The sequence below is a fragment of the Cryptotermes secundus genome, unplaced genomic scaffold (genome assembly GCF_002891405.2).
Source record: "Cryptotermes secundus unplaced genomic scaffold, Csec_1.0 scaffold1894, whole genome shotgun sequence".
Classification (NCBI taxonomy): Eukaryota; Metazoa; Arthropoda; class Insecta; order Blattodea; family Kalotermitidae; genus Cryptotermes; species Cryptotermes secundus.
The window spans coordinates 213,519-240,430 of NW_019718027.1; the positions used below are offsets into that span (position 1 = coordinate 213,519).

General features: G+C 40.3%; 1 protein-coding gene across 1 annotated transcript in view; it reads right to left on the reverse strand.

Moving 5' to 3' along the window:
- Positions 1-26,912, reverse strand: part of LOC111864521 (anoctamin-1) — a 48,048-nt gene that overhangs the window by 10,795 nt on the left and 10,341 nt on the right. The window contains exons 5-11 of the mRNA XM_023851860.2: positions 26,399-26,559; positions 25,605-25,773; positions 22,911-23,143; positions 20,285-20,445; positions 11,869-12,086; positions 6,111-6,275; positions 1,393-1,596 (exon numbers count right to left, since the gene is read on the reverse strand). Coding sequence (XP_023707628.1) covers positions 1,393-1,596; positions 6,111-6,275; positions 11,869-12,086; positions 20,285-20,445; positions 22,911-23,143; positions 25,605-25,773; positions 26,399-26,559 — 1,311 coding nt within the window. The remainder of the gene's footprint in view (positions 1-1,392; positions 1,597-6,110; positions 6,276-11,868; positions 12,087-20,284; positions 20,446-22,910; positions 23,144-25,604; positions 25,774-26,398; positions 26,560-26,912) is intronic.

The following is a 26,912-nucleotide window of genomic DNA, read 5'->3' on the forward strand; positions in this document are numbered from 1 at the left end:
CAGCCCCATCCTGTCAGCGAGGTCGGCCACCTCTTTGGCAGTGGTCCCCAATACTTCCCAATCTACCGGAGGAAATGGAAACTACTTGGGCGGGAAACTTTGCCTAATTTTATTCAGAGTCTCCTAGAGACATGATGATCTTTTACGTGCCGTAAATCTATGACACGGGACACACGGCTTAAAGTCCTTCCCGGAGGACTTGTTCCCTGAATTTTTCCGCCCTTAAAAATTCCACGACCTCCGCCGGGTTTGAACCCATGTACCTTGAGTCATGAGGTGGGAACGTTACCCCTAGACTACGGAGGCCGCTTAAGGCAAAAGAATAATACTGTAACAGATATATGAGAAAAAGATTGTGACAACATAAAGCAAAATGAAGGGAAAGGGCATCCTTACATTTGCTAAAAAAAAAACAACATTTTAATAGTAAGAGTGAAATTTGTTGTATTTATGTACTTTTCATGACAAAATGTAGCACATTTATCTCAATTCCCTCAATTTTAAAACATGGAAAACCAGGAGTCATTTCAAATTCAGGGGAAAAAAAATCCCTTCAAGGTATCAACAGTACCACACCAATGATATTTTTTTATAAAACATTATGAATTACTTGTCAAAATAAACGTCAGATCTATAACAGTGTGTGAAAAGGGGTCAAGTAACCTGTGACACATGCCAGAATATAAAGCAAAATGTACTGAATTAAACATGTTTTTAGATTCACTCAATTATGGTGCGGAGCCCTTCTTGAGAAGCCCCCAACTGTCCAGCTACTCAAGAATTTCCCAGCATTTTTTGGAACCCAAAGGTTCATTACCATGTTCACAAGAGCCTTCCACTAGTCCCTATCCTGAGCCAGATCAATCCAATCCATACCATGCCATCCTATCTCTCTGTCCAATGCTTCGAGGTGTTCAATTTCAATTTCTGATTCATACGTTTTTAGATTATTTATATATTTTGTCCCTGCCACCAACTTAATGAGAGCTGACTGCATTCAAAATATTCTGCAAATCTGCAGATCACGCTAAACTATTATGGCAATGTAAAGCATATCAACATACTCTGCAGGCGGTAAGAAGTTTATGCAGAATCTGAATGACATTTCACTAAAACTGTAAAAGTTAGTTATGTGAGCCCAAGTATGCCTTTTCTTTTCTTCTGAATTTCATACACAGCTCCTCTATCCTCAGTTTATTTAAATTAATTTTAAATCATCCAGTGCTAACAGGTTAATATACGAACTATTCCGTGTTTAAGCTAATAAATTATACCACGTGCTTCCCAACACACCATAAAAGGCTTTGTGAATTTCTCACAAAAACTTACACAGACTGGTACCATGGCACTAAGCCAAAGATCATTAATAGCCTGGATGTCAAATTAACTTACCTCTTCCTGCCTATAGCCGAAGAAAGTGTTGTATTCACCAGGTCTACCAACAAACTTTCCTTTAAAGAAAGCAGTGTAGAAAATTGATGCATAATAGTTGACAAACTGTAGGAGGTAGATTTTCAGCGTGAGGCTGTCATCAAACTCGGTCTGTGTTCGTAACAGTTCCAGCTCAGTAAGGTACTTTGCCAGCCAATTGTATATCTGCAGAACAATGAATAATACAGTGAAACACTCTTACAGGGTTTTTGAAAACAGCTGAACTGAGCTTATTAACCAGCAAAGGATACTGCAGACTCAGTGTTTAAAGGAGATAGGTTAGATGCAATTATAATAGATTTTTCAAAGGCTTTTGACTTCCTTCCCCATGATCGGCTATTTACAAAAATTGTGGTCTCGAGACTGGACTTGAGGGTAAGGGAATTCCTTTTGGGCCGTACACAGAGAGTCAGAGTAGGAGGGAAATTATCACAGGAAGTGAGGGTAACATCAGGAGTACTGCAAGGAAGTGTTTTAGGTCTATTTCTGTTCCTTGCATATGTGAATGATATCTGGATAAATACTGAGCCATCTATTAGACTTTTCACAGATGACTGTATAACATATACGGAAATTTTAAATAATAAAGACGTAGAAAAGTAGCAGACAGATCTGAACAGGCTGGGGGAGTGGGCAGTTCAAAATGCAATGCTAATCAATCCCAATAAGAGTAAGGCAGTTTGTTTCATGACAAGCTGTGCCGGAACAGCTAAATTATTCATTAAGGGACACAGTAATTCCATAAGTGAGCAGCTGTAAATAGTTGCAAATAATTTTACACAGCAATTTAATCTGGGTTGATCAAGTATATTACAGAGTGAAAATGCAGTGGGAGGCACTTCATTTTTTAACTTGTATTCTTAAAGAGGGAAAGAGTATCTAAAAGTTTATAATTTTCATTTCATGTATCCTCTTGTGTCTATTATACACAATTCTTTATTGGAATCTGTCATAACACAAGAACATAATGGTCAAAGTCAACATTACATAGCTAAGGTAATTCTGACCTTGACCATTATGTTGTGTTATGACGGATTCCAGTAATGAATTGTATAAACTAACAGTTTAGCCCTCACTCACTAGTGCGTCCAATACTCGTACTTCAATAGGAGGCAGCATGTTGAGATCCTCATAGGGACAGATAAATGCGCTAGACCGAGTGCAAAACATAGCAGCTAAATTGGCTCATCATAGAAATGATTCGAACTGGGAAACCTTAACACACCACAGAAAGATAGCTGGCACATGTGCTCTCTTCAAAGCATACATGCAAAAAGGGCCTTGGAAGGCTGTAGGTAAGTGGTTCTCAACCTGTCAGACCGTGGCTCAGTAAATTCTTTTTTCTATAGGAAAGAGGCCCAGCAGCTGAGAAACACTGCTGTAGGTGACAGATTACAAAGCCCATGCTATCTGAGCAGGGTCGATCATGATATGAAAATTAGGAGCAGAAAACAAAAGACAGATACCAGAAAATATTCATTTGTAAGTAGGACCTTCTTCAGACACGTGAGGATAACTGAGGAGCTATTTGAATATAAAAGTAGCAGCTCTAATCTAGAAAACCGAGATTAACGACAGTGGAAATCCATTGCATTGACCATGCAACATCCTGTTGGCACTAACTTCGCCGACAAGCGGCAGTCGCTTGGTTGGCATGGTTCGTTTGTGGACTAAAAGCTACGGATTTTTTTTTAATAGAACCATCTACCTTTGGAACCAACTACCTGCAGATGCTTTAGGGACTGTGTCCTGTAAACCAAGTCATTTTAGAAAAACAGTTAAGAAAGTGATAAATAAGGTGAAGTGAAGGTGTGGGGAGGGGGACATCTCAGTGCATCAGGCCATGAAGATATGAAATGGTACTGTATTAGGGTAGAGCATGTCATTTTCCTTTTCATTATCACAATTTCTTTATTATTATTATTATTATTATTATTATTATTATTATTATTATTATTATTATTATTCTCTGAACAATCTTACATTAATTAGTGGTATTTATATTGGTACTGTATTGGAAATTGTGTAGATACAAATGCATATAGATGAGCCGTTAATACCTGATCCTAGCCCTTCTGAGGTTGAAAGTTCTATTGCAAAATTGAAAAGGTTCAAATCGCCAGGTAGTGATCAAATTCCAGCAGAACTTATTCAAGCAGGAGGCGAAATATTATGTTCTAAGATCCATAAGCTAATTACTTCTATTTGGCATAAGGAAAAATTTCCTGGTCAGTGGAAGGAGTTTATTATTGTACCAGTTCACAAGACGGGTGATAAAACTGACTGTAGTAATTATTGGGGGATATCACTGCCATCAACTTCATACAAAATTGTATCCAATATTCTTCTCTCAAGGTTAAGTCCCTACACAGATGAAATTATTGTTGATCATCAGTATGGGTTCCAATATAAAAGAGCAACTACAGATCAGATCTTTTGCATTCGTCAGATACTCGTGAAAAAATGGGAGTACAATGAGACAGTACATCAGCTATTTGTAGACTTTAAGAAAGCCTATGATTCAGTTCAGAGGGAAATATTGTACAATATTCTGATAAGAGTCTGGGATACCCATGAAACTAGTTAAGCTGATTAAAATGTGTTTAAATGTAAAGTCTGTATAGGTAAACAGTTGTCTGATAAATTTCCTATCCAGAATGGTCTAAGATAAGGAGATGCTTTATCACCACTCCTTTTAAACTTTGCTTTACAATATACCATTCGGGAGGTCCAGAAAAAACAGGCAGGAGTGAAATTAAATGGGACACATCAGCTGTTGCTCTATGCTGATGAGTCAATCTACTGGGTGAGAATATAGATACTATAAAGAAAAACACACAAACTTTAATTGACGCTGGTCAGGAGGTTGGTCTAGAAGTAAACACAGAGAGAACTGAGTATATGTTGCTGTCTTATCATCAAAATGCAGGGTAAAAACATTACATAACAATAGAAAACAGATCTTTTGAAAATGTAGCACAGTTAAGATATTTGGGAATGACAAATCAAAACCTGATTCAGGAGGAAATTAAGAGGAGACTGAATCTGCACAATACTTCCTACCATTTGGCCCAGAACCTTCTGTCTTCTGGTCTGCTGTCTAAAAACATAAAAATTAGAATATAAAAAAACTGTAATTTTGCCTGTGGTTCTGTATGGGTGTGAAATTTTGTTTGCGACGTTAAGGGAGGAATATAGACTGAGGGTGTTGAGGAGAATATTTTGTCCAAAGAGAGATGAAGTGACAGGGGCTTGGAGAAAACTGCATAATGAGGAGCTTCATAACTTGTACTCTTCTCCAAGTATAATTAGAATGATCAAGTCAAGGAGGATGAGATGGGCAGGGCATGTAGTATAAATGGGGAGAAGAGGACTACATAGAGGATATTGGTGGGAAAGTCAGAAAGAAAGAGACTAGTAGGAAGACCAAGGCATAGGCGGGTGGACAATATTAAAATGGATCTTAGAGAGATAGGATGGGATGGCATGGATTGGATTGATCTGGCTCATGATAGGGACCAGTGGAGGGCTTTTGTGAACACGGTAATGAACCTTCAGGTTCCATAAAATGCTGGGAAGTTCTTGAGTAGCTGCAGATTTGGCTTCTCCTCAAGAAGGGCTCAACTCCATGACTATTTTTTTATTGCTAGTGGGGTGGGACTAAGTCCCTTGTACTGCGGCCACTTCTGGCCTATTGTACCAGCCCCAGATGATAGGTGAGGGTGATTGTGGAGCAACTGGTGGAATGAAGATTGGCAGGGAAAACCGAAGTAAATAAGCCCTAAGTAAGCAAGCAAGTAAGTAAGTAAATGGGAATTGTGTTTCTATTGTAATTGTAAGTGTAACTGTAACTGCATTGAAATGGTATTCATTCTGTGTAGTATGTGAGCATTACTGTTGTTTACTTTTGTCTACTGTGTAGTTTTCTATTTTTAACTTACTGGCTTATTGTATTACCACTGCCACTGGGTAAAAACCCATTTGCAGTCAAATAACTATTAACAACATGAGAAAATTTCAGAACAAAATTATTTTAACTTTGAAGGCAGGAATATGCCTTATGCACTGTCATTTTAAACAGGTTTCACCATAAGAAAACCTGAAAATCTAAATAACTAAATCACAATTTCATGAAAAATAATCCTTTTTCAAATGATGACAGCTGCTCAACTACTCAAGAAATTCCCTGCATTTTTGGAACCTGAAAGCAAATTACCAAATACATAAGACACTGCCCACTGTCACCTGTCTGCAGCCAGATGAATCCAGTCCACAAACCTACTACCCTGTTGGGGCCACGCCATAGCTCAAGTGATTAGTCGCTGGCTTCCCACCATGGCAGCTCGGGTTCAATCACAGGTCTGGTCGTGGGATTTGTGGTGGACAAAGTGGCGCTGGGGCGGGTTTTCTCTGAGTACTTCGGTTTCCTTTGCCAATCTTCATTCCACTAAATTCTCCATCATCATAATCACACGAGGCAGGCTACAATAGGCCAATCAGTGGCCGCCGTGCCGAGTTGACCCAGTTGGACTCCACCCCCCACTAAGTGAATTAATTACTACCCTGTTTCTTTGAGAATGATATTAATAGTATCCTTCAATTTATACCTAGTTTTTCCGAGAAGTCTCTTCTGACTCAGCAGGTCAGAAAAGCATACAATGAAGAACTGATAGACTCACCCAGTTGAATCCCATGATGCAACACAGATTTATAGATGCTGCAGTGGAGGTGGTGAACAGCAGCGCATAACTGTTAATGTAAGACTCTCCTTGAACAGCCAGGGCTGCAAGGACTGACATCCTGTACAAAACAACTGCTATGACGGCAGCAACAGCCAGTGAAACCTGGAAAAAAATATATCACCATAACCTCACTTCAAAAGAACCATTATGCACAAGACTTGACTCAACTAACAATGGAATGTATTGCAATAAAAATACAAATCTTCAGGCTGTCATGGCAATAAGTGTTCAATTTGTGGTCTTCTCATATGTACTGCCTAATTATTGGTCAGTTTGACAGAATCCTAGCTTGATTTTGGAAAGAGAAAGGAATAGTGGCCAAGTTTTCTCTTGGTAGAGAAAAGATACACCATTAAGGCAAGTGTGCCACAGAATACAGACAAAGGATGTAGAACTAGTAGAATCTATACTGTACGATTCAGTCAAGTAGCAGCCAAGTACCTGACAACTGCAGCCACTCACAAACGAAACTAGCCAAACCTAACAGGATATAACCAACATAGGTGCCAAGACACAGAGGAACTGGAGACAATACATTGCCTCAGTTGGCAAAAGCTGGATCTGTATATCCACTCACAGCGACTGGGTGAGCAGTGACCATCAAGGATAATGTGAGTTCACACCTGGAACCTTCTGCCAAAAGAAGTAGGGAACCATTCCAGTTACAAAGTTAACAACTGAGATATCAGATATGACTACTTACAGGACAGTCACCTGAAAGGACACTTATTCAAAATGATAGTACACCTAAAACTGTTTCATGACAAAAGTGAAACACCCTCAGGCCCTAAGTAACAATAAGTTTCTAGATGAAGGTTCATCACTTGGGAACAAATTTTATGACGCCAAGCAACTATTAAAGAGGCCCCATTAGGTAAGTACTGCACTTCACTTTAAATGGAAGGCTCCTTGAGGGCTACTGTGAGAAACAGCATGTACAATAAATTGCAGAGAGCCTCAGAACAAGGACAATTTAATGCCCACCTCTTCAGCATAAACTAATCACCAGGGACAAAACCAGTTTTTAAAGCAGGCAGTGCTAACAGAGATTATCATCAGAAAATGAGTTACAACAGTTTCTCAAGGTGGATCATGCATCAAGCTGTACCTAACTTGGTCAAGTGTCATCAGAATGGGCAAAGCAACCCACAACAGCAAGGAGCACAATGCAGCTCTGGGAACTACTAACAGACAAGTTCAGTATTCAGTATTGAGGGGTGGGTTTCCCCATGCACTTAGACCAGTTATTGGTCATTGTGTGTCCCCCTTTTTAATTTCTACTGTCTCCATACCCTACCGGTACTGGTGCTCACTATCAGCCCCTTTCTGCCAGCAAGGTTCCAACCTTCTACTGGCAGTGGTATCTAATAGTTAGTCCCTTTCCGTCAGAGAGGCCCCCCCTCCTCTGGCAGTGGTACCTAATACTTCCCCCATCTACCGGAGGCATTGGAAACTACTTTGGGCATGAACCTTTTTGGCCAAATTTAGCTCAGAGGTCTCCTAGAGACATGAGATTCTTTTACATGCCGTAAATCTACGACACGGGACCCACGGCTTAAAGTCCCTCCCGGAGGACTTGTTCCCTGAATTTTTCCGCCCTTAAAAATTCCACAACCTCCGCCGGGTTTGAACCCACGTACCTTGAGTCATGAGGTGGGAATGTTACCCCTAGACTACAGAGGCTGCTAATAAACAAGTTACTGAAGGTGCGTTCAGACTAAATGGGCTCCATGCCAATATGTGCATGAGGAAACCCATGCTGTATGAAAATACTTAGGAGTGGAAATCCAGAAAGTCTACACAGTCAAATAATTATTCAGCGCAAACTGTAATCCGTCTTACACCTTGACTTGACTAAGGAAGCCTGGGAAAAATTAAAAACTTTATGTCGCAGAAGAAAAACAGACCACGATAGATTAATATAGGAATATTTCAACCAGTCATCTTCAAAGGCCTAAACCACACCATATCAAAAGAGTGGCAAGATTATTGCAGTCATGTGGAAAAAGTAGAACAAGCATTTAGGAAGGATGCAGGTAACGTTCCACAATTAGTTTGGAATGCAGTAATGGTTACTCACAAATGAAATTTAGTGATCCAACTTAGTACTTAGTGTTTCATTACTATTACAATCTTAGAAGCATCTCAAGAAGTGCAGAGTGGTCAGTGAAAGCCAACGGTGATTTCAGTTTCATAAAGTGTTAACAATTTATAATAAATAAATAAAATCTTTTGCTGCCTTATGTGTTTCAGTTTTAAGTGACCATCATCAAAAGCCACACCAACAGGGTTAAAAGAAATACTTCATGTAAGTCTTTATTGCAGTACTAGTTAACCCCGTAACTTAGCAAAGAAAACGCTGTAATCAGTAATAGTGAGGAAAGGTTTCATTAGAACTGACTACTTAAAAATAATTCAATTAGTTATGTTGCATTACATGTAAGATGCAATAACAGCATTTGTAATAGTTTTAAAGCTGTTAACAGTTTATAATTTATTGAATCCTTTGGCTGTAGGCTGTTTTTTCCTTGCAAATATGCTGCTAACAACTACAAAACTACTACAAATGCTGACAACACAATGTAATTAGTTGAATTATTTATCTACTCAGTTTTGACAATAACCTTCCACAACAATATTAATTACATCAATCACTTCAGTAAGTCTCTAGGATAAATAGTACTGTAATAAAGACTAACACAGTTGCTTTACCTCTTGAGGATTGCCACTTAAGGCCAAAACATGCAAGGCAACAACAAGATTTTGTTATTTATCAGAAATTGTTATACTTGATGGAATTTTAGTCCTCATGCATTAATGAAGTGTAACAGTCGGATGCCATCTATAAAGACATGGTCAGTGAACATTTTATGACAGAATGTACTTTGAATATTGTCTGAGGAGAGGGGACACCACAGCTCAACCTTCACTACTCTGTTGGACAGCAAAGTTCTCACAATATGGTAGTGCTTTCCTACTTTGTGACTGAGTGATTCCTGAACTTAAAACCACTCAAGTGCTGATGTTGATAATTAAAGCAATTAAAACAAATAGTCTACAACTACTGCATTTATGATACACTAGCTTAAATTCTAACAGTGGCATTTCCTCCAATACATTAAATCAATGCTTGGTTCTCTTTTTAATTACGTAGTGTCAGTTACTACATTACAGATGAACGTAATGGTGCTACTGCCAGAAGATGATTGTGAAAATGAGGCACATCACATGCAGATAAGAAATAGGACAGACCTTAGACCATGCTCCTTAGCCGCTATCTTCCCCAAGGCCCCAGGTTTTAATCTCATTCCAGAGACTGGTTATCATGACAGGGTTCTTCATGGGTTACTTTCATCTCTCCAGACAAACATCTGACTAGTACCTTAACAACACCCAGTCCAGTTCCAAAGGGTTTTAATGATGGTACATTATACTTGGGATTACTACATTTCTGGACTTGTCCAAAATTGGATTTGCTTCCATCTGCACATAATATGGTGGGGAGACACCTACTCAGGTTCATTTGAGAAAGCTACTGTCAATCACAGGACATGTTCTTGCAGAATATAAGATGATGGCTGACTTCCAGAAACTCAGTAATCCCAAAGGCCAAGACCACTTTGCTTCAGAGAAAGACAGACACACAGACAGACAGACAGAGTACATGTGTGCATCGGGGGGGAAGAAAGAGATAAAGGTCTCCAGGACCTCAGCTCACATAATATAAATTAAGTTTCCACATTTTTCATTTTACAACTCTATTTTAATGATAATTAGAAAAACAAAATAATCATTTTTCTACATAATCACCCTCTTTTCAACACATTTACCAGGGTCATACCAACTTCTTAAAGCCATCATAACAGAAAGTCTTTGGTTGGGCACATAGTCACTGATACACTGCATTATTTATATCCTCATCACATCAAAATTTTCTCCCTCCTAGAGCTTCTCTAAGCAGTCCTAAAATGCGAAAATCAGATGGTGCCAAATCTGGACTGTAAGCTGGATGTTTCATGACTTTCCACTCCATCATGCTGACCACAGTATGGGGACAGGCATCGTCCTGTAATAACAGGGCGCCCTCTGACAGCATTCCTCTTCTTTTAGAGCAGATTGCAGGCTTCAGTCTTATCTGAAGCATGTCACAACGTGTTGCGCTTGCAACAGTTGTTCCATGTTCCAGGTAGTCTCAAAAATAGGCCCTTGAGAATCCCAGAAGATGGTCAACATCAACTTGCCTGCCAGTGGTTGTGTCTCGAGTTTCTCCGTAACAGATGATGGATGCTTCCACTGCATGCTCTTTCACTTGGTTTCTGGTTGATAGTGGTGACCCCGGGGAATCATCACCTTCACAACAACGAGTCAAGTGGCAGGAAAAATTGTCTAAGCACACGCACTTATGCTCATTCATCAGTTCCTTAGGTACCCACCCAGCACATACTTCACGAAACTGAATGTTACTGTGCGCCACAGAATAGGCAGACCCAATGCCCACATCCAGTTCTTATGCAATTTACTCGACTGTCACATTTCTGTTTCGAAGAATGAAATCAGTTCCATAGCTTTCTTCATTCTATGCAGACGTGGCTGTGGTTGGATGAGCTGAGCGCTCTGCAACAGTCACACTCGTACAGCCATTTTTAAACATTTCAACCCACTTATACACAACTCTATGAGACAGAGCACTGTCCCCATACTGAGCACACATGCGCTGATAATCTGTCCATCTGTATAACTTCTGCCCACAAAAAACATATCATGGATCGCTGCTCCTCTTTGTGCAATTCTCAAGTTTCACCGCCACATTCAACGCTTCATAGCAACTCTCATACAAACTGCAAAGTCAACACACTTGTCTTCCCAACTAGTCACATGACACCCTATAATACATCACCAACTCCACTTCCCTACAACTATTTCCATTTTCTTTAGAAATATAAAAGTGGAAACTGGCTGAATGTAGTGGCACCTGCAAAGGTTAACATACTACAAATGTGCAGTTGCTGTTAACTTCACTCCAGTTTGCATGCCCTGTACATTACTGAAATCTTTTACTCTTCATGTTGACTAAACAAAATTTCCTCCTACCTCTAACTATAGGTATATGGGTATGTGGGTATGCACAAATACTGAATAAAAATACAACTGATCATATCTGATATCAACTTTTCACTACTTAATTAATCAGTTTACTTAAAAAGATATGTCTGGAATCACAGAATATTACTTGCCTCTTTCACATTACTAACATTTTCTTTTCTTATAAGATCATGGATGTGAGCATGGCACAGTTTCTTCTATCAAGTTATACACCATACACTTTTACAATCTCATTGGTTTAGGGAAACATCAAAAGCAAAGACCAATAGCACACAATGTAAAATTTTAAAATTATTACAAAATAAAAAATTGCGTATGTCATGACATTGCACCACATAAACATAAAAATGATTAGTACCATAAAATCTATTAAAATTTTGAAATAAACATAAGAAACTGAAATTATATACCTCATTAAAAAGGCCAGAATGATACAAAAACAGTCATGATAACAACCCTCAGCCCTTTCACATGCATATGGTGAACTGTAGCTGCTTTAATGTAATTTAGTTAATTGTATGAATTAGCATGAAAACTGCAAGCACAGGTTGGAAAGCCTGGCATTAATAAAGCACTCATATGACTCACACACCAAAAGAAGAACCACCGAGAAGCTCAGAACTGTGGCCGGAACTTTCATTCTCCAGAAAGGTACATGCGGCTCCTTCATGTTGGTAACATTGTTTACATTCTTAAGACGAGCAAGATACTGGGGTCGCGAATGTTCCTCTTGAATATCAAAGCCTGTCAAGTCCCAGCGATGTGTTATTTCTGCAGAATAGCGCTTCCATAACTCTAAGAACATGGCCGCTGAAGGAAAGAGGAGCCACATTAATTAGTAACTGTGATTTTAAAGACAGGATTAATCAGTAAACTGACTGAATGACTGAAGGTTTTAAGATGACTCACTCTGACTGGGTCACCCCAATTGTGAACTTATTAAACACAGATGGGATGCAAGGTCTTTGTGATAAAGATTAAAATTATGGTCTTCTGCATTATGAAACCATATAGTTTTATACAATGGGACCCCCATTTAAGGTTCTTCAACTTAACATTTTCAAATATATGGCATTCTGTTTCACTGATCCCAAGTATATAACCTCAGTGATCATCTTCCTCTATTTAAGATTTTCAAATTCACTGTTCCCCAAGGAAACCATAAATGGGGAGTTCACAGTAGGTGGTTAGAAATCTTAACAAACAAACTTCAGCTAGGTAAATAACTGGTCTCAGCAGTAACACTACTTCAACATCACACTCAATTGTGAGAGCCACTTACATGACAGGAAGATGGAAATGGTATTATGATGGGGGTGAGATCTTTATGTAACATGTCCTATCCATTACAAACCAGTTTCAAATAATTTTAACTTTACAGCATGTGTAATTAGTTATAGCTTATTAAAGTGCGAAGTGGAAGATCATGCACTGTTACACTTTACAACAAAATTGCTTACTGTATGTCATAGGAAGAAAACTCACCACATTAAACACACTGTAGTATCACTGAATGCACTAGGTACACCTATTTACATACTATGTACAAATAAATCTAATATATACATAAGAAGTACCTATAGAAATCCCTCAGCAACCATGTTTTTGTATTTGTATCCCAATCAGCCAACTTCAGTATTTTTATTACTCATGTACACAAGATGAAATCAGTATCTTAAACAACTTCTTGCTAGTTTCGGTTTCTTGCCTGGTTCACTATTCAACCCTGCAGACTGAGGTCATACATTCCTCCAAAATGCTGGTAAACTTCTACTGACCTACATTCCATTACATCCCCAAAAAGAGTAGTCTTCAAATACCAAGAAAATTTTACCAAGCACAAGCAAGACATTATTGCACATCCAGTTCCATGGATATCATGTCACATATCTGTGTTGTCCCTTAAGTGTTTCTACACAAGTTCTAAATGGCATATTTTCATGCCAGGGGTTGAGAATGGTTGAGATATACCTCCACTCCCTCATACAACTTCATGGCTTAGCGCTTAATCAATTAAACATCAGGACAACTTTATCATTACCTTTACTCTTATGACATTTCAGGTTCATTTTTCATTTCATTTCATTTATTCACCTTCCATAAATCCTGTCGAGAGTACATTCTCATGCGGATGTGGAGATCATCCTTGTTATGATATGGGATCAAATTTATACTCATCCTACTTGAATTTTAGGTTATTTCTACTTATGAATGAGGCCGCGCCACAGCTCAAGCGGTTAGTTGCTGGCTTCCCACCGCGGTGGCCCAGGTTTGATCCTGGGTCTGGTCAAGTGGGATCTGTGGTGGACAAAGTGGTGCTGGGGAAAGTTTTCTCCAAGTATTTTGGTTTCCCCTGCCAATCTTCATTCCACCAATTGCTCCACAATCACCCTCACCTATCATCTGGGGCTGGTACAATAGGCCAGAAGTGGACGCAGTACAAGGGACTTAGTCCCACCCCACTAGCAATAAAAAAAAGCATTCGCTAACAATGACTGGAAAGAGATTTGATACTGCTACTGTTCCCAGTGATGCCTCTGGGTTACGACACTATGCAGTCTCACATGAGGAGACCCAATATTTCAGAGGAAAACACTGCCTCCATTCACTTCAACCTTAAAGACGGGGCAGCACACTCCTCCAAAACGTCGGTACCTATCTACAGGACTAGATGTCACAACCCATATGACCTCAGTCTGTACTTAATATTACTTTATGTAAACTGAACATATAAAATACTGTATATGGGGTATCCAAATACACAGAATGCGTCCAGTGTACAAAACATAACATTCTAGAATAATCACTATATGTTACTTCTCCACTACTTATGTCACACTGATTATGAACACCACAGGAAGGCTGTGTGATGTAGAGCTGCTAACCTGTCTTCCCTATCATTGTTATAAACCAAACAACAATAGCTCTTAACATTAAAAGCTACAGAATAAGCAGATCAGCTGTATCATGCAAGAATGACTTGTCTGATTTATGGCACTAAAGAACTCTTTATCAACAAAAAACAGTTCAGGCAACATTAATAAAAGCATATTATGTTTCTCTTTGCCTGCGTGATCAACCCAGCTCTGGGGCCCCATCTAGCCATTTATTTGGGTGGGTACCAAAGGTTCTTTCACCAAGGTAAAACAGCTGAACCAGAAGCTGTCCACTTATCACCAGCTAGTCCCAAAGTTTAGAATACATCATCATGTACTATGTGTCTTCATGGTAAAGGTAAGGTAAAGCCAGCCCTGTAATGGGCCATGGAGGTCTATATGGTTGTGAGACATCAAGGTTCCCACATTTTCTAGACAATCAGCTCACAGATGGCAGTGAGGATGTCGGCCTCAAGTGCTGACCACCCTTTACACCAAGAAAAATTCCTGCTACTCATTTCTGTTAGCAGCTGAGTCAACCCCAGGGCCATAGAGCAGCTGGAAGAATTTGGTCTACTGAAAAATCCAATGACCTCTCGGGAATCGAACCCACAACCTTCTGGCTTATAGCATAACGCCTCAACCAACTATGCTACAACATGCCCCATGTCTTCATGGTGGGGTGCTTAATTAAGCAATGGGAAAATTTTTACTTCCTTTCATTAGCTATCTCTTTAATATAATGATATTTCAAATTGTATTGGTGAAATGGAAATGCTGAAAGGGGAAAGTTCTCAAGAATTTCTAGTTGGGTCTCAATGAATGAACAGATTTTTGGGCAAAATTTATTATTAATATTATTTGTTTATTCAATTTTCATAGTTTCAGGACAATTTAACAAATAAGAACATAAAAAGATAAACTTGTTCCCATTCTTAAGTACCACACCATGAAGACAAACAGGGAATTGTATGTATGGCTCCATACATTCTTCTCATCAAGCAGGATGACCTAGAAGCAATGCTCTATACTTGCATTTGGGAGGTGCTTGGTTTGAATCTTGGCTCGAGCACTGGCCATCCTGACTGAGGCTCTTTTGGTTTTCCACAGTCCCTTCCAAAACCTTTCCAATTCAATATTAACATATTACCCCACCATTCTACACTATACAATCAATGATAATAACAGCTTTGTCAAATAATCCACAAAAATAAAAAAAAAATCCATCCATTAGATGATGTGAGTACTCAGCTTTAAGCCCACTCACTTTATCTTTGAGCAAAAGTCCCCAGTAATCACTAAGCTGGAGGCTGGGTGAGCCCCAGAGCAATCTGGACACTGTAGAAAAGTGAAAAATCTTGTTCCTCCCAGAAACCGCATCTTGATTCTCAGTCGTCCGTCTCAAAGCCCAGTCACTACCCTGACTGAGCAGCTATCCTGGCTGTAAGGTTACACTTGTTCAGCATATACAGGGGGTGGACAAAATAATGGAAACATTAAGAAATTGAGGAACAGTATGTGTGTTGGCTACACCCAAAGAACTTCAGCTGGAAACACTGAATGTTCCTCCATTTGTTTGCTGAATATTCATTTTGAAGACACTGCTTCCACAAGAACTGTCCAAACTTGAGCTTCATAAATCCAACATCCACGGTAGGGCTGCAACTGCTAAACCTCTGATTACTGAAAGTAATGCTCAGATGCATAAGCAATGGTGTCAAGACCATGAAACCTGGACAGACAACTGGAAACAAGCACGTGATATGAGCAGACAAGTTGACTTTCATGCTGTTCCCTACAACAGGACAAGTTTACATTTGGAGAACACCCAAGGAAGCTTACACTCCAGAATGCCTGGTTCCAAAAGTGAAACATGGAGAGCGTCTGTGATGGTTTAGGCAGCAGTGCCGTGGTACAGTGTTCTGCTGGTCCCATTATTATGCTTCATGGCCGAATTACTGCAAGGGAGTACGTGGAGAGGTTGGGTAATCATGTGCATTCCACAATCTGGATGTTATTTCCAAACAACAATGTAATTTTTCAAGGTGACAATGCCTCCACTCACAAAGCTGGAACTGTTCAGTCATGGCTTGAAGAGTGCAAAGGTGAACTTCAACATCTTCCCTGGCCAGCACAATCACCAGACTTGAACATCATTGAACCACTGTGGTCAGCTTTGGAGACTACAGTAAGGAACCGTTCCCACCTCCAAAATTTCCAAAGCAACTTGAAGACATACTTCAAGAAGAATGGTATAAAATTTCTTTACTGACTGTTGAAAACTTGTACAAGTCCATTCCAAGAAGAGCTGCTGCTGTACTGAAGGCAAGAGGTGGTCCAGCACCATATTAATAAAGAAGTGTGTACAGTATCTGTAGTGTTTCCATTATTTTGTCGAACCCCTGCAGGTGTCCTTTGGCCTTTCAAGTGACAGAGCCCTGTTACAAACTTTGATCGCTACCGACTGGATCGCAAAGGTTGCCCCAGTTATTTTTATCAAGGTTTCTGACATATGAAGTNTAGCAGTCGCAGAGTGTTACCAAGAAAACACTATTTTAATTTTCGTGTCTTAATCTCTCTTCTCTTGCTTTAATGTTTTAATTTCTTATCTACACTTCAGTAATTTTAAGTACAATTTTTATCTAAAGGTTTCAGCGTCTCTAATAAACATAATAAAAGCAAATGTTGACGCAGTAGTGTCTTCTCTGTTTTGGATACCGACTGACTGTTGTTGTGCAGACGGTATATTCTATACTTTATATATCTTATCCTGTACATTTGCTAGAAGGATCATGAATTGTAGGATAAGAACTGGTCTTTTACAGCAATGAACCACATTGTGGTCTTCTGGAGTATGACACCATGCAGTCCCATTAGCAGCATTTCAGGTGAACTTACGAACTTCACCTTCAGATAGATGGAAGCAGTGAATTCTTCTGAAACTTTGGGAACTGTATACTTATAATAGTTACAGTGATTTGGATGTAACATTGTGTACTCTGTTGGAAGTCAACCAATTTTTCAATGGAACATGTCACCTCCATCTTCAGGGTCAAAGAATAGGCCAAACAAGAAACAAGCATCAAGCAGGTATCAAGCTCTGCTTATTCTGACCATAAAGATGGGGACATGTTTCTCCAAAATATCAGTTGACTCTCAAAGGACTACATGGTGTTACGTTCCTGAGAGAGAACACTTCACAACCGCTGCTGTGAGATCCTCCAACCCTAAACTGCAGATGGGAAGGCAGAAGATTCTGAAGTAAATAGTAGCAAGCATCCCCAAATTTCAATCTGCTCCTAGTTTATTCATGAATACAATTTCATTTGTCACTGCTGTCCTCAGATATTTGAACTTTATTGTATTTGCCAAGAATTCATTATCTGTCTCTGTGTTAGATTCTGTCATGCACTCTGGCAATGAGATGTGAACACATACTTAGTTTTCCCTTTTTCCCTGCATATACTTCTCATTAGTGACTAATAGAGCATCTGTGTTTTCCCTCGTGATATTAATGGTTTCATCCAGTAAATTAACATCAACAGCACTGACCAAAAATTGTATGTTCCATTCCAATTCCTGCTGGTTTTCATAGACCTCCCTAACGGTGTTTTGTAAAGCAAAGCAGAAAAGCAGTGGCAACAAAACATCTCATGATGAAGTTAAAAGTCAGAAAAATATTTCATATTCCACACGGTGGTGAAGAGATTAGTTAATATAAAATCAGCATTACAACAAAGACTACAATCTGGCCAAATGACAGTTCAGTTTTCCTTTTTTGCTGTAAACGAGTCTATTGCTGGTTCAAATTGAAGTCCTGGATGCAAAAACATTTTCGTGAGAGACGTGTAGCACTGACTTGCCTCAGTCCCTGCCAAGACACTATCTCCAATTAGACCATGGCTACTTCATTCCACATACACTTGAATTTAATTATTCACAAGCCTTCCTATCGCTCTATCCTAGTCTTCTGGGCCATAATGTCCTGTAGTTCAGAAATGATCCACTGTTTTGCAAGAACATATGCCTCCATCTGCTGCACCTTCTCTGCACTACAGTGTTACAAGTGAGAGCACAGGATCCACATGTTCCCATTATGAGAATCTCAAATCAAACACAACTATATAATGTGAGTCTCTAAAGAGTTGTTAAATACGAAGGGGGACCCAAAAATAACCGGAAACGACCTGTTGCGCGCACATGCTTTGTAGTTACGAGTTGTGCTGCTAGGTGGTGTTAGCTGGGGGTCTCCCACGACTGTTAGTGAGCTGGCGTCAGTCTGAGTTAAGTGGTTTGTCTGTGGTGCTCTGTTGTGTGCGTTCCTGTTTCAACCCTTTGGCGATTAGTGAGATGGCCGACCAGAAGGAACAAAGAGTGTGCGTGAAATTTTGCTTTCTGTTAGGGAAAACTGCACTTCACTCTTCAAGTCGCGGCAAACATTCACGCGGTTTTCTCTTTGGTCATCTCCGAGCAAGCGAGGAACAAATTTTGCAGACACCCGTCTCATGTGCAAACCTTCGGTTAAAATTCGCTGGACCGTGCTCCATGAGATGTTCGTTTCCTCAGAAAGTTGGTCAATGGTCTTTCGACGATCTTCATCAATTGCACGTTTGATTTTGGCAATGTTTTCATCATTTCTTCCTGTCGAAGGACGCCCGGGGCATGGCATGTCTTCTGTTGACATGTTGCCAGATTTGAAACGGGAAAACCACTCGTAGACCTGTGATTTCCCCAAAGCATCATCATTAAAGGCTTGCCGAAGCATCCCAACAGTCTCGGCTGCAGTTTTCCCTAACAGAAAGCAAAATTTCACGCACACACTTTGTTCCTTCTGGTCGGCCATCTCACTAATCGCCGAAGGGTTGAAACAGGAACGCACACAACAGAGCACCACAGACAAACCACTTAACTCAGACTGACGCCAGCTCACTAACAGTCGCGGGAGACCCCCAGCTAACACCACCTAGCAGCACAACTCGTAACTACAAAGCATGCGCGCGCAACAGGTCGTTTCCGGTTATTTTTGGGTCCCTCCTCGTACACCAAGAAAAAAATTAATAAGACTCACAGTCAGGCTCAATGGTGGACTTTGATGTCACTATGAAAGGGTAGGTTACCACAAACAGAAACACACAGAATATGATACAATATGATATAGCTGCAATGGTTCTCAATTTAAAATAGAAAACACTCAAAATCAGTGTGAATTTCAAATGTCAAATGCAGGCAACACTGTACTAGACAAAACACTTACCAGCTGCTGCAGAGTAATAATATTTAGAGGGTTATCACTGTAGCAGTTAGGTCATGGTGCAGCTGAAACATCATGGTTTCTGTCTGCCAGATGAATGGTTGCCTGAGGTATCACTCTGACAGTTCATGTCAAGGTTTGGCTGGGGTACTACAGTATGAGTTCACTAGGTTGTGGTTTGGCTGCAGTATCATTGAATGAATTCACTGGATCACAGTTTAGGTGGGGTATCAGGATGTGAGTTTGTCAGTTTGAGGTCTGGTCATGTGGGTTCATCAGGTCATCATTTTGCTGGAACACCACTGTGTGAGTTTGTCAAGGTTTGCAATGCAACAAACCTAAACCAAGCACTGGGTAGTGGGCCACACCATAGCTCAAGCGGTTAGCCGCTGGCTTCCCACCGCAGTGATCCGGTTTCAATCCCGGGTCTGGTCAAGTGGGATTTGTCGTGGACAGAGTGGCCCTGGGGCAGGTCTTCTCCAAGTACTTCAGTTTCCCCTGCCAGTCTTCATTCAACCAGATTCTCCATCATCATAATCACCCAGGGCAGGCTACAATAGGCCAATCAGTGGCCGCCGTGCCAAGTGGACCCAGCTGGACTCCACCCCCCAATTAGCGAATTTAAAAAGAAAGTACTGGATAACTACATTATTACATGTGAACTCAGTATGCACACAACAGGACATACAAAGCACTGCTCACCTCAGAAGCAAACCTGGTAGGGAAAACTGTGGACACATTTTGGGTTCAACTGATCAGCAGTGAAACTAAGTTTTTAACTATTCTAAGTGCAGAAATAGACACAAACCTGAAGGCAAGTGCACACTTATTTCACACAAAGCACATCATGTAAACAAGACAGCATGCTAAGCACAGCTTACCCCAGAAAGACATAAATATAGCAAAGAACACTGTGCTAGGATTGTCGAACAGGTATGTGACTTTCGCATGAAGACACGTCTCCTCCAAGTTCCAGTAGTCACAGAAGTGATCACAAGTCGGGCACATTATGATGTTCAGCCGTTTATTGCAGATATCTTCACTATGCAAGAGAGAATTCATATTCTACAATTAATATCCTAGACACTAAGGTTATCATGGATGAAAAGGGATATTACAATACTGACCTGAGGGCCTTAGCCAATATGCCTGTGTGTTACTCTTGTTCTAGAATTTGTTTCTGCTACCTACCACCTTTCAACATGACTAAGCTCTGACAAGCACAAATGAAGACAGACACTGCACAGGAAGCAAGATATCCCTAATTCTCTCCCACTGTGTATCAGCATAGCCTACAAAATTAGCCCCCCAGTAGAGGATCTTTGAGGACAGATATTCAACTCTTCAAGAAATTCCTGTGTGACTTCAGGTTCACCATCATCACTGCATGTCACACCAACACACCACTTGTTCTATTCCCACAGAGAAGAAATCAGGTTTCAGTTGGCATCCTGTCATCACAGCAACAATGTTTTCCTTGAAAATCCTTCTTCAGTAGTTCAAACAGCTTAAGTCACTAGGCAAAGGCCATATAGGAGTGAGCACTGCTGTGGGGAAGATCATTTTCCCTTCATGCAAGCCACAATATTTCATTCAGCTGCTGCAGTGGAGTGAATTGTGGAACGCATTCATATTTGCCCCATGGAGCGGAATGCCACATGTGTCCCAAAATGCCACCCACAACAACTTCCCTAGACTGCCGGGAATTCTTAGCCCATCAACCATATGGCTCAGTCCTTGTGCCTAGTGACTTCACCTCTTTCAATCACTGAAGAATTATGTCAAGGAAAACAATTCAGACATGATGATATGAAAACTGATGTGCACTGTTGCTTGCAAGCACTGAGCCCTTACCTGTTCTCCACAGGAACTGAATATGTGGCATATCGCTGGGACAAGTGCCTCAGCTACTATGACATTTATGCGCAAAATGGAGGTATGTCTGTTATTCCTTCTTGTTTTGGACATCTACATTGACGTACTAATTAAAATACATCTAGAGTATTTTTGGGATGTATTGCTACATAGTCTGGCAGAACTTTACTGCAGCAGTCTTCTACCAGAAGACAGCACTTTTACTAAATATGATTGTCTCACTCAGGAAGCCTGCTCAGGTGATAATGCTTCTGACTTGTGTTCAGGTGGTGCTCAGTCTAGATCTCAGTCTGTATGCTGACTATCCCAACTGAGGATTTTCATGGTTTTCCTCAATTCCCTCAGGTAAGCACCAGGATAGTACTCTGAAACAGGCCATGATCATTTCCTTCTGTGTCCTTTCAAATTCACCATTCATGAATCATCCTACTATTCAATATTATGCTACAAGCCGGAAGGTCACGGGTTCAAGTCCCGATGAGGTCATTGGATTTTTTTTCAATTGACTTAATCCTTCCAGCCACACTATGGCCCTGGGGTTCACTCAGCCTCTAACAGAAATGAGTACCAGGAATTAATTAAATAATTTTCCTGGGGAGTAAAGCACGGCCGGTGCATAAGGCTGACAACCTTACTGCCATCTTTGAGCTGATTGTCTAGATAATGTGGGACCCTCAACGTCTCACAACCCTATGGGCCTTCAGAGCTTGGTACAGGGATAGCTTTACTTTTTTACTTTCACCATTCAATATTACATAATCTGAGTTACTGAAAACATCATTACACAAAGACAAACAACACTGCCTCAGAAGACACGACACATGACACAGTATACACAGATGTCCACCACTGTACCCTTGCCTGAGCCACTTCACATTTTCACAGCCTACTTTCTTAAGATCCATCTACATCCTGTACTCGGAGAGTGGCATCCGTTATGTGAATGCTGCCAACATAATTCATACTGTATGTAGGAAAATTAAGCGTCACAAGAGTCGTAAGATAAATGTTAACATTCTTGTAACCGTGGCTGCCGTCGCACAATGTGAATCCTGTTGCGTACTCACACTAGCATTTATAAGGTTATGAAAATTCAAATTGTGGCCTTCTGGTTTATGATACAATGTAATCTGGTAGGTAGGTATTAACATTTTCAAAGAACATCCTGCCTCCATCTTCAGGATTATGAGTTTTGAGGTTTTCATGGTGGTGAAAATTCATGTTATAGTCTTCTAGGTTGACACTGTGCAATCTGACAGGTAGGTATAAATACATGAAGACACATTCTGCACCCAACATGTATTTAACCTGGAGATGGAAGCAGCGTGTTCCTCCAAAATGGTACTCTCATATCAGACTTCAAAGTGTCAAAACTAAGATGATCACAATATGAACAACACTAGCAATGTCTACTCATTACTGTATCTCTGATACAAAATTTTATTTCATCATATATCTGCCAATTCTGACTTAGTTTTTTAACACAAATCCAGAAATACAGTAACTCCTTCCCTTATACAAAATACTTCCTAAACAGTCATCAGGTAAACAACTCTTCCTAAAGTACTGCTGCTATAGAATGCAACAATCATTCAGCATCAATGTGACCCACTGTCATCGCTCCATAATTACCTGGGAAAATCACCATACAGTGTGAGGCAACTGTAGATGAAACATATCACTCCAACAACTGATGCAGGAATAAGCATATGTGTGTAGAAACCAAGCCAAGCGAAGTATAGGCCTATCTTCACACCAAAGTATTCCTTGACGTAATCAAGTGGCTGATAGCGGAGGCACTTGTTCACTGCTGCCCACTCAGTGTACAGTGTGTTCCGCATACTGCCTGGCACCCTCAGCTCCCCCTGTTAACATAAAGCAATTAAGTCAGAGGTAAGTCCATAGAAGTGAAACAAATTAAATTATGATGCATATATTAAAGTATTGTCGCGTATCGGGCTTATATCGCGACAAATAACTTCTCGTTGTATTTGATGTAGCGAGTTTTATTTCACATTCGCTCATACAATCACCCAAATTACAATCTGACGATTACTGCTACCTGCAGTATCACAATTAGTACACTCCAAATGCCACAATACAACTGACTGGTTGCTGGCTAACTCGACGATAGGTCCAGGACTCGCTGACTGACTCAGTACAACTCTGCGGTAGCCACACTAGAACTGGCTGTGAATAGCCTTCGCTTCTCCCTATGTAGCCTCGATCGGACAATACGGGAAAACGGCCACGTAATAGGCACCCTTTTGCCTGGCGCTCTGTTGCTATGTAACGCTAGCGGAGGTCACCGCTGTTACTATCGTAACGTCGCCGCTGTTGATTCGCGTTGCCTAGCGACCGCGATATCCCTCGGTGACGTCACCGCGGAGGGGAGTGGCGGGGCGGGAACTCGCCTATTACCGTAAGAACGTGAGCGTTACGCCACCGCCACGCACCGCTGGGGAGGTAGGGGTCAACATGTCACAGTATAATCTTTATTGTGGACCACAGTGCTAATCCTTGGCACGGACTGAGTGAACAGACAACCTGTGAAAGCCAGCATAACTAATCCAAAATGGAAGAATTATATAATAGAGTATATGTATTTTCAGGGACAATGATAAATACAACATATGACAACAAATAGAAACCTACCCCCCCAAAAAATTAAAATTAAATAAGAAGTTCCAGAAAGACCTAATCACTTACTTTGCGTCCAATGTCATTTGAGTACCTAATATGGAAAGTAGAAAGAAAACTTTAGTATGTCTGCATAATGAAGTCAATGAAACAACACAATTTGCAAGGTTTCAGTGTTGGTATTACTGATGGGAGTGATTTATGAAGTAAGCTGTTGAGATGGCCTCAAATTTCACAAAGACTTGTTCAAACATTCAAGTGAAATTCAGGTTATTACCTCAACAATTTCAGAGCCTGCAATGCTGGCATTACTGAGGGGTGGGATTTAGAAGGCATGCCACTGATACAACTGCAAGTGGCATGATATACATACAATGTTTCATAATCACCAGTTCAGGCATTCAAGTAATATTAAGGGTATTACCCTTTACAATTTGAGAGGCTGTACTGTTGGTATTACTGATGAGAGGAATTTATTAAGTATGATGTGGTTGAGGGACTATGCTACAAGCTGGAAGGTCACGGTTCAAGTCCCGATGAGGTCACTGGATTTTTTCAATTGACCTAATCCTTCCGGCCGCACTATGGCCCTGGGGTTCACTCAGCCTCTAACAGAAATGAGTACCTGGAATTATTTAAATAATTTTCCTGGGGAGTAAAGCACGGCCAGCGCGTAAGGCTGACAACCTTAATGCCATCTTTGAGCCGATTGTCTAGATAATGTGGGACCCTCATCTCACAACCCTATGGACCTTCACGGCCTGTTACAGGGATAGCTTTACTTGCTTACGCTGCTGAAATGTGCTCATTTGCTGTGACATACATACCAACTTTCACAAAGATGGGTTCATGGATTCAAAAATTGTTTGGGGGGGGAGGAGAATACACATACAGCAAAGTGATCTTATAAATTTACTTATAATTTCAAAATAAGAAAAGTAGGTTAACAAAAAAGGAACCAAAATGCCTATGAAACTCTACCATACTGATGAACAACACCTAACAAGTGGGAAGCTCAACACAAACTTGTCCCAAGAGACACTGCAGAAATCAGCTTCCCACTTGGAAGAAGGACAGATACATCCAAGACTGTTCTCAAGTAACACACAAAACACCAATGTGAATAAGTTCTTCCACGTCCAGGGATGCCCAGGCAATGGGTCTTGAAATCCAGACCCAGGGTATGTGAAAAGGAAAATGTAGAGGGAAGAGATGTGTAGGGGTGAGGCATGCAGAAACACATACATTTATACCATCTACATACATCCACACCACATCAGAACGAACCGGAACCACCAAACTAATATCCATCATTGTTACTAAGAAACTCCCGCAAAGAATAAAAACTTTTTAATTTATTTTTAAAAACTATCAAATTTTCTATTCTTTTTAAATAGGGGGAAAGCTGTTATGTATTTTAATTCCCATGTTAATTCACCCTTCTGTGTTCTGATAATCCAATCCAGCATACACACACAACCATCCCTTGTCAACATACCAAACTTCCCAGTTCTAACCTGTATTGGAACACAGCAAAAAGAGGGAAAGAACTGTCAAGAATCAAAAATGAATTATTATGAGACAAAAGAACCAACAGAGGGTTGTCATCTATCAACTGACATAAAATGGAAATGACATATGGAGAAGAAAAACGATGAAAACATTGCTCCAAGAATGGCTACTTACATCATGCAAAGGATAGGCTGCAGTGTATACCCACTGGTTGATTAGACGTTCAATGCCAAATGCAAAGTCATCACCTTGGGTTTCAGTGAACCTTTCTCGATCCAAAATGAACTGCACAATGCGGGAACGGATGGCCGGTGTGAAGAATCCTTTGGAATGTATGTCAAAACTGTGAGCAAAACAAGATAATCAACAAGAGTGAATGTACAACTCCTACAGCACAACAAAGAAACATGAAAAGGTATACACCATAGTGTGGTACAACACCATTTTATTAAGCTCACTTGCTGCCTCTTTACAAAATCTGATTAGTGGTTTATGATACAGGGCACATGAAAAAAACAATTCATGGCCTTAAGTAAAATTGACTTTAAAAAAGTAATACTCAGCACTAAATATGAAGAAAATACAGTCCATCAGTGCATAGATGGAAAAACATGTGCATTCTCAGAAAAACTTCATGTTACGGCCTCCTGGAATGTGATCTTGTGTAGTTTATTGTGTGTCTACCAATGTTTTGGAGGAAATGGCTGCTTCTATCAGAGTCCAACCTAAAGATGGAGATGCCAGTTTTCTCTGAAAAGTTTGTACCTATCTCCTATATTGTCAGCAGTCAAGATTTTACATCAAGTGGTAGGATGAATACTCAATAATGAACGGGAAAGGATGGGAAAGAGAGCTTCAGAGATTGCCTGCATGGAGGGACTGGGGGACACCACAAAAATCCCAGGTCATGATATGGACAGCCTCCCAAACAGCCAGAACCTGGGCACACATGTAGCCAGGATACATACAGATATTCCTTGTCTCTGCTGTACACAGCAGTGAAGCGGTAACTCCTGGGTGGAAAAACTTTGGTGTCAACATAGAAGTGCCCCATAATGCGGTCAGCATAGCTGCTCAAGCTGTCCAGCAGAGAGTTGGTCTTCTCGTGGACCTCCTGCAGTGCTGGGATCTACAAATACACAATGACAGTTCTCAGCACGATCAACTAGACATAAATATTAAGAATAACAATGACAAAACATACAGGGTCTACCAAAAAGTATGCTAGGATTTCAGGTACCTGCAGTTTAAAAAAGAAAGCAGATATGACAGTGTATTTTGAAGTATTTTATTCATCAACTGAAAGAAGTTGTTTTTTTTTTTTACACAAGTGACAAGTTGTTAGGTGCAGAACACTTCACAGGGAGCGCCATTTGTAGCTCTGTGTACATCCCACCTACAGTCCACCTCTTGTTAGACATACTAACATATCTTTTGTAATACAATTGTTGCAGTGATCCATGCTTTGAGTTCAACTAGTGT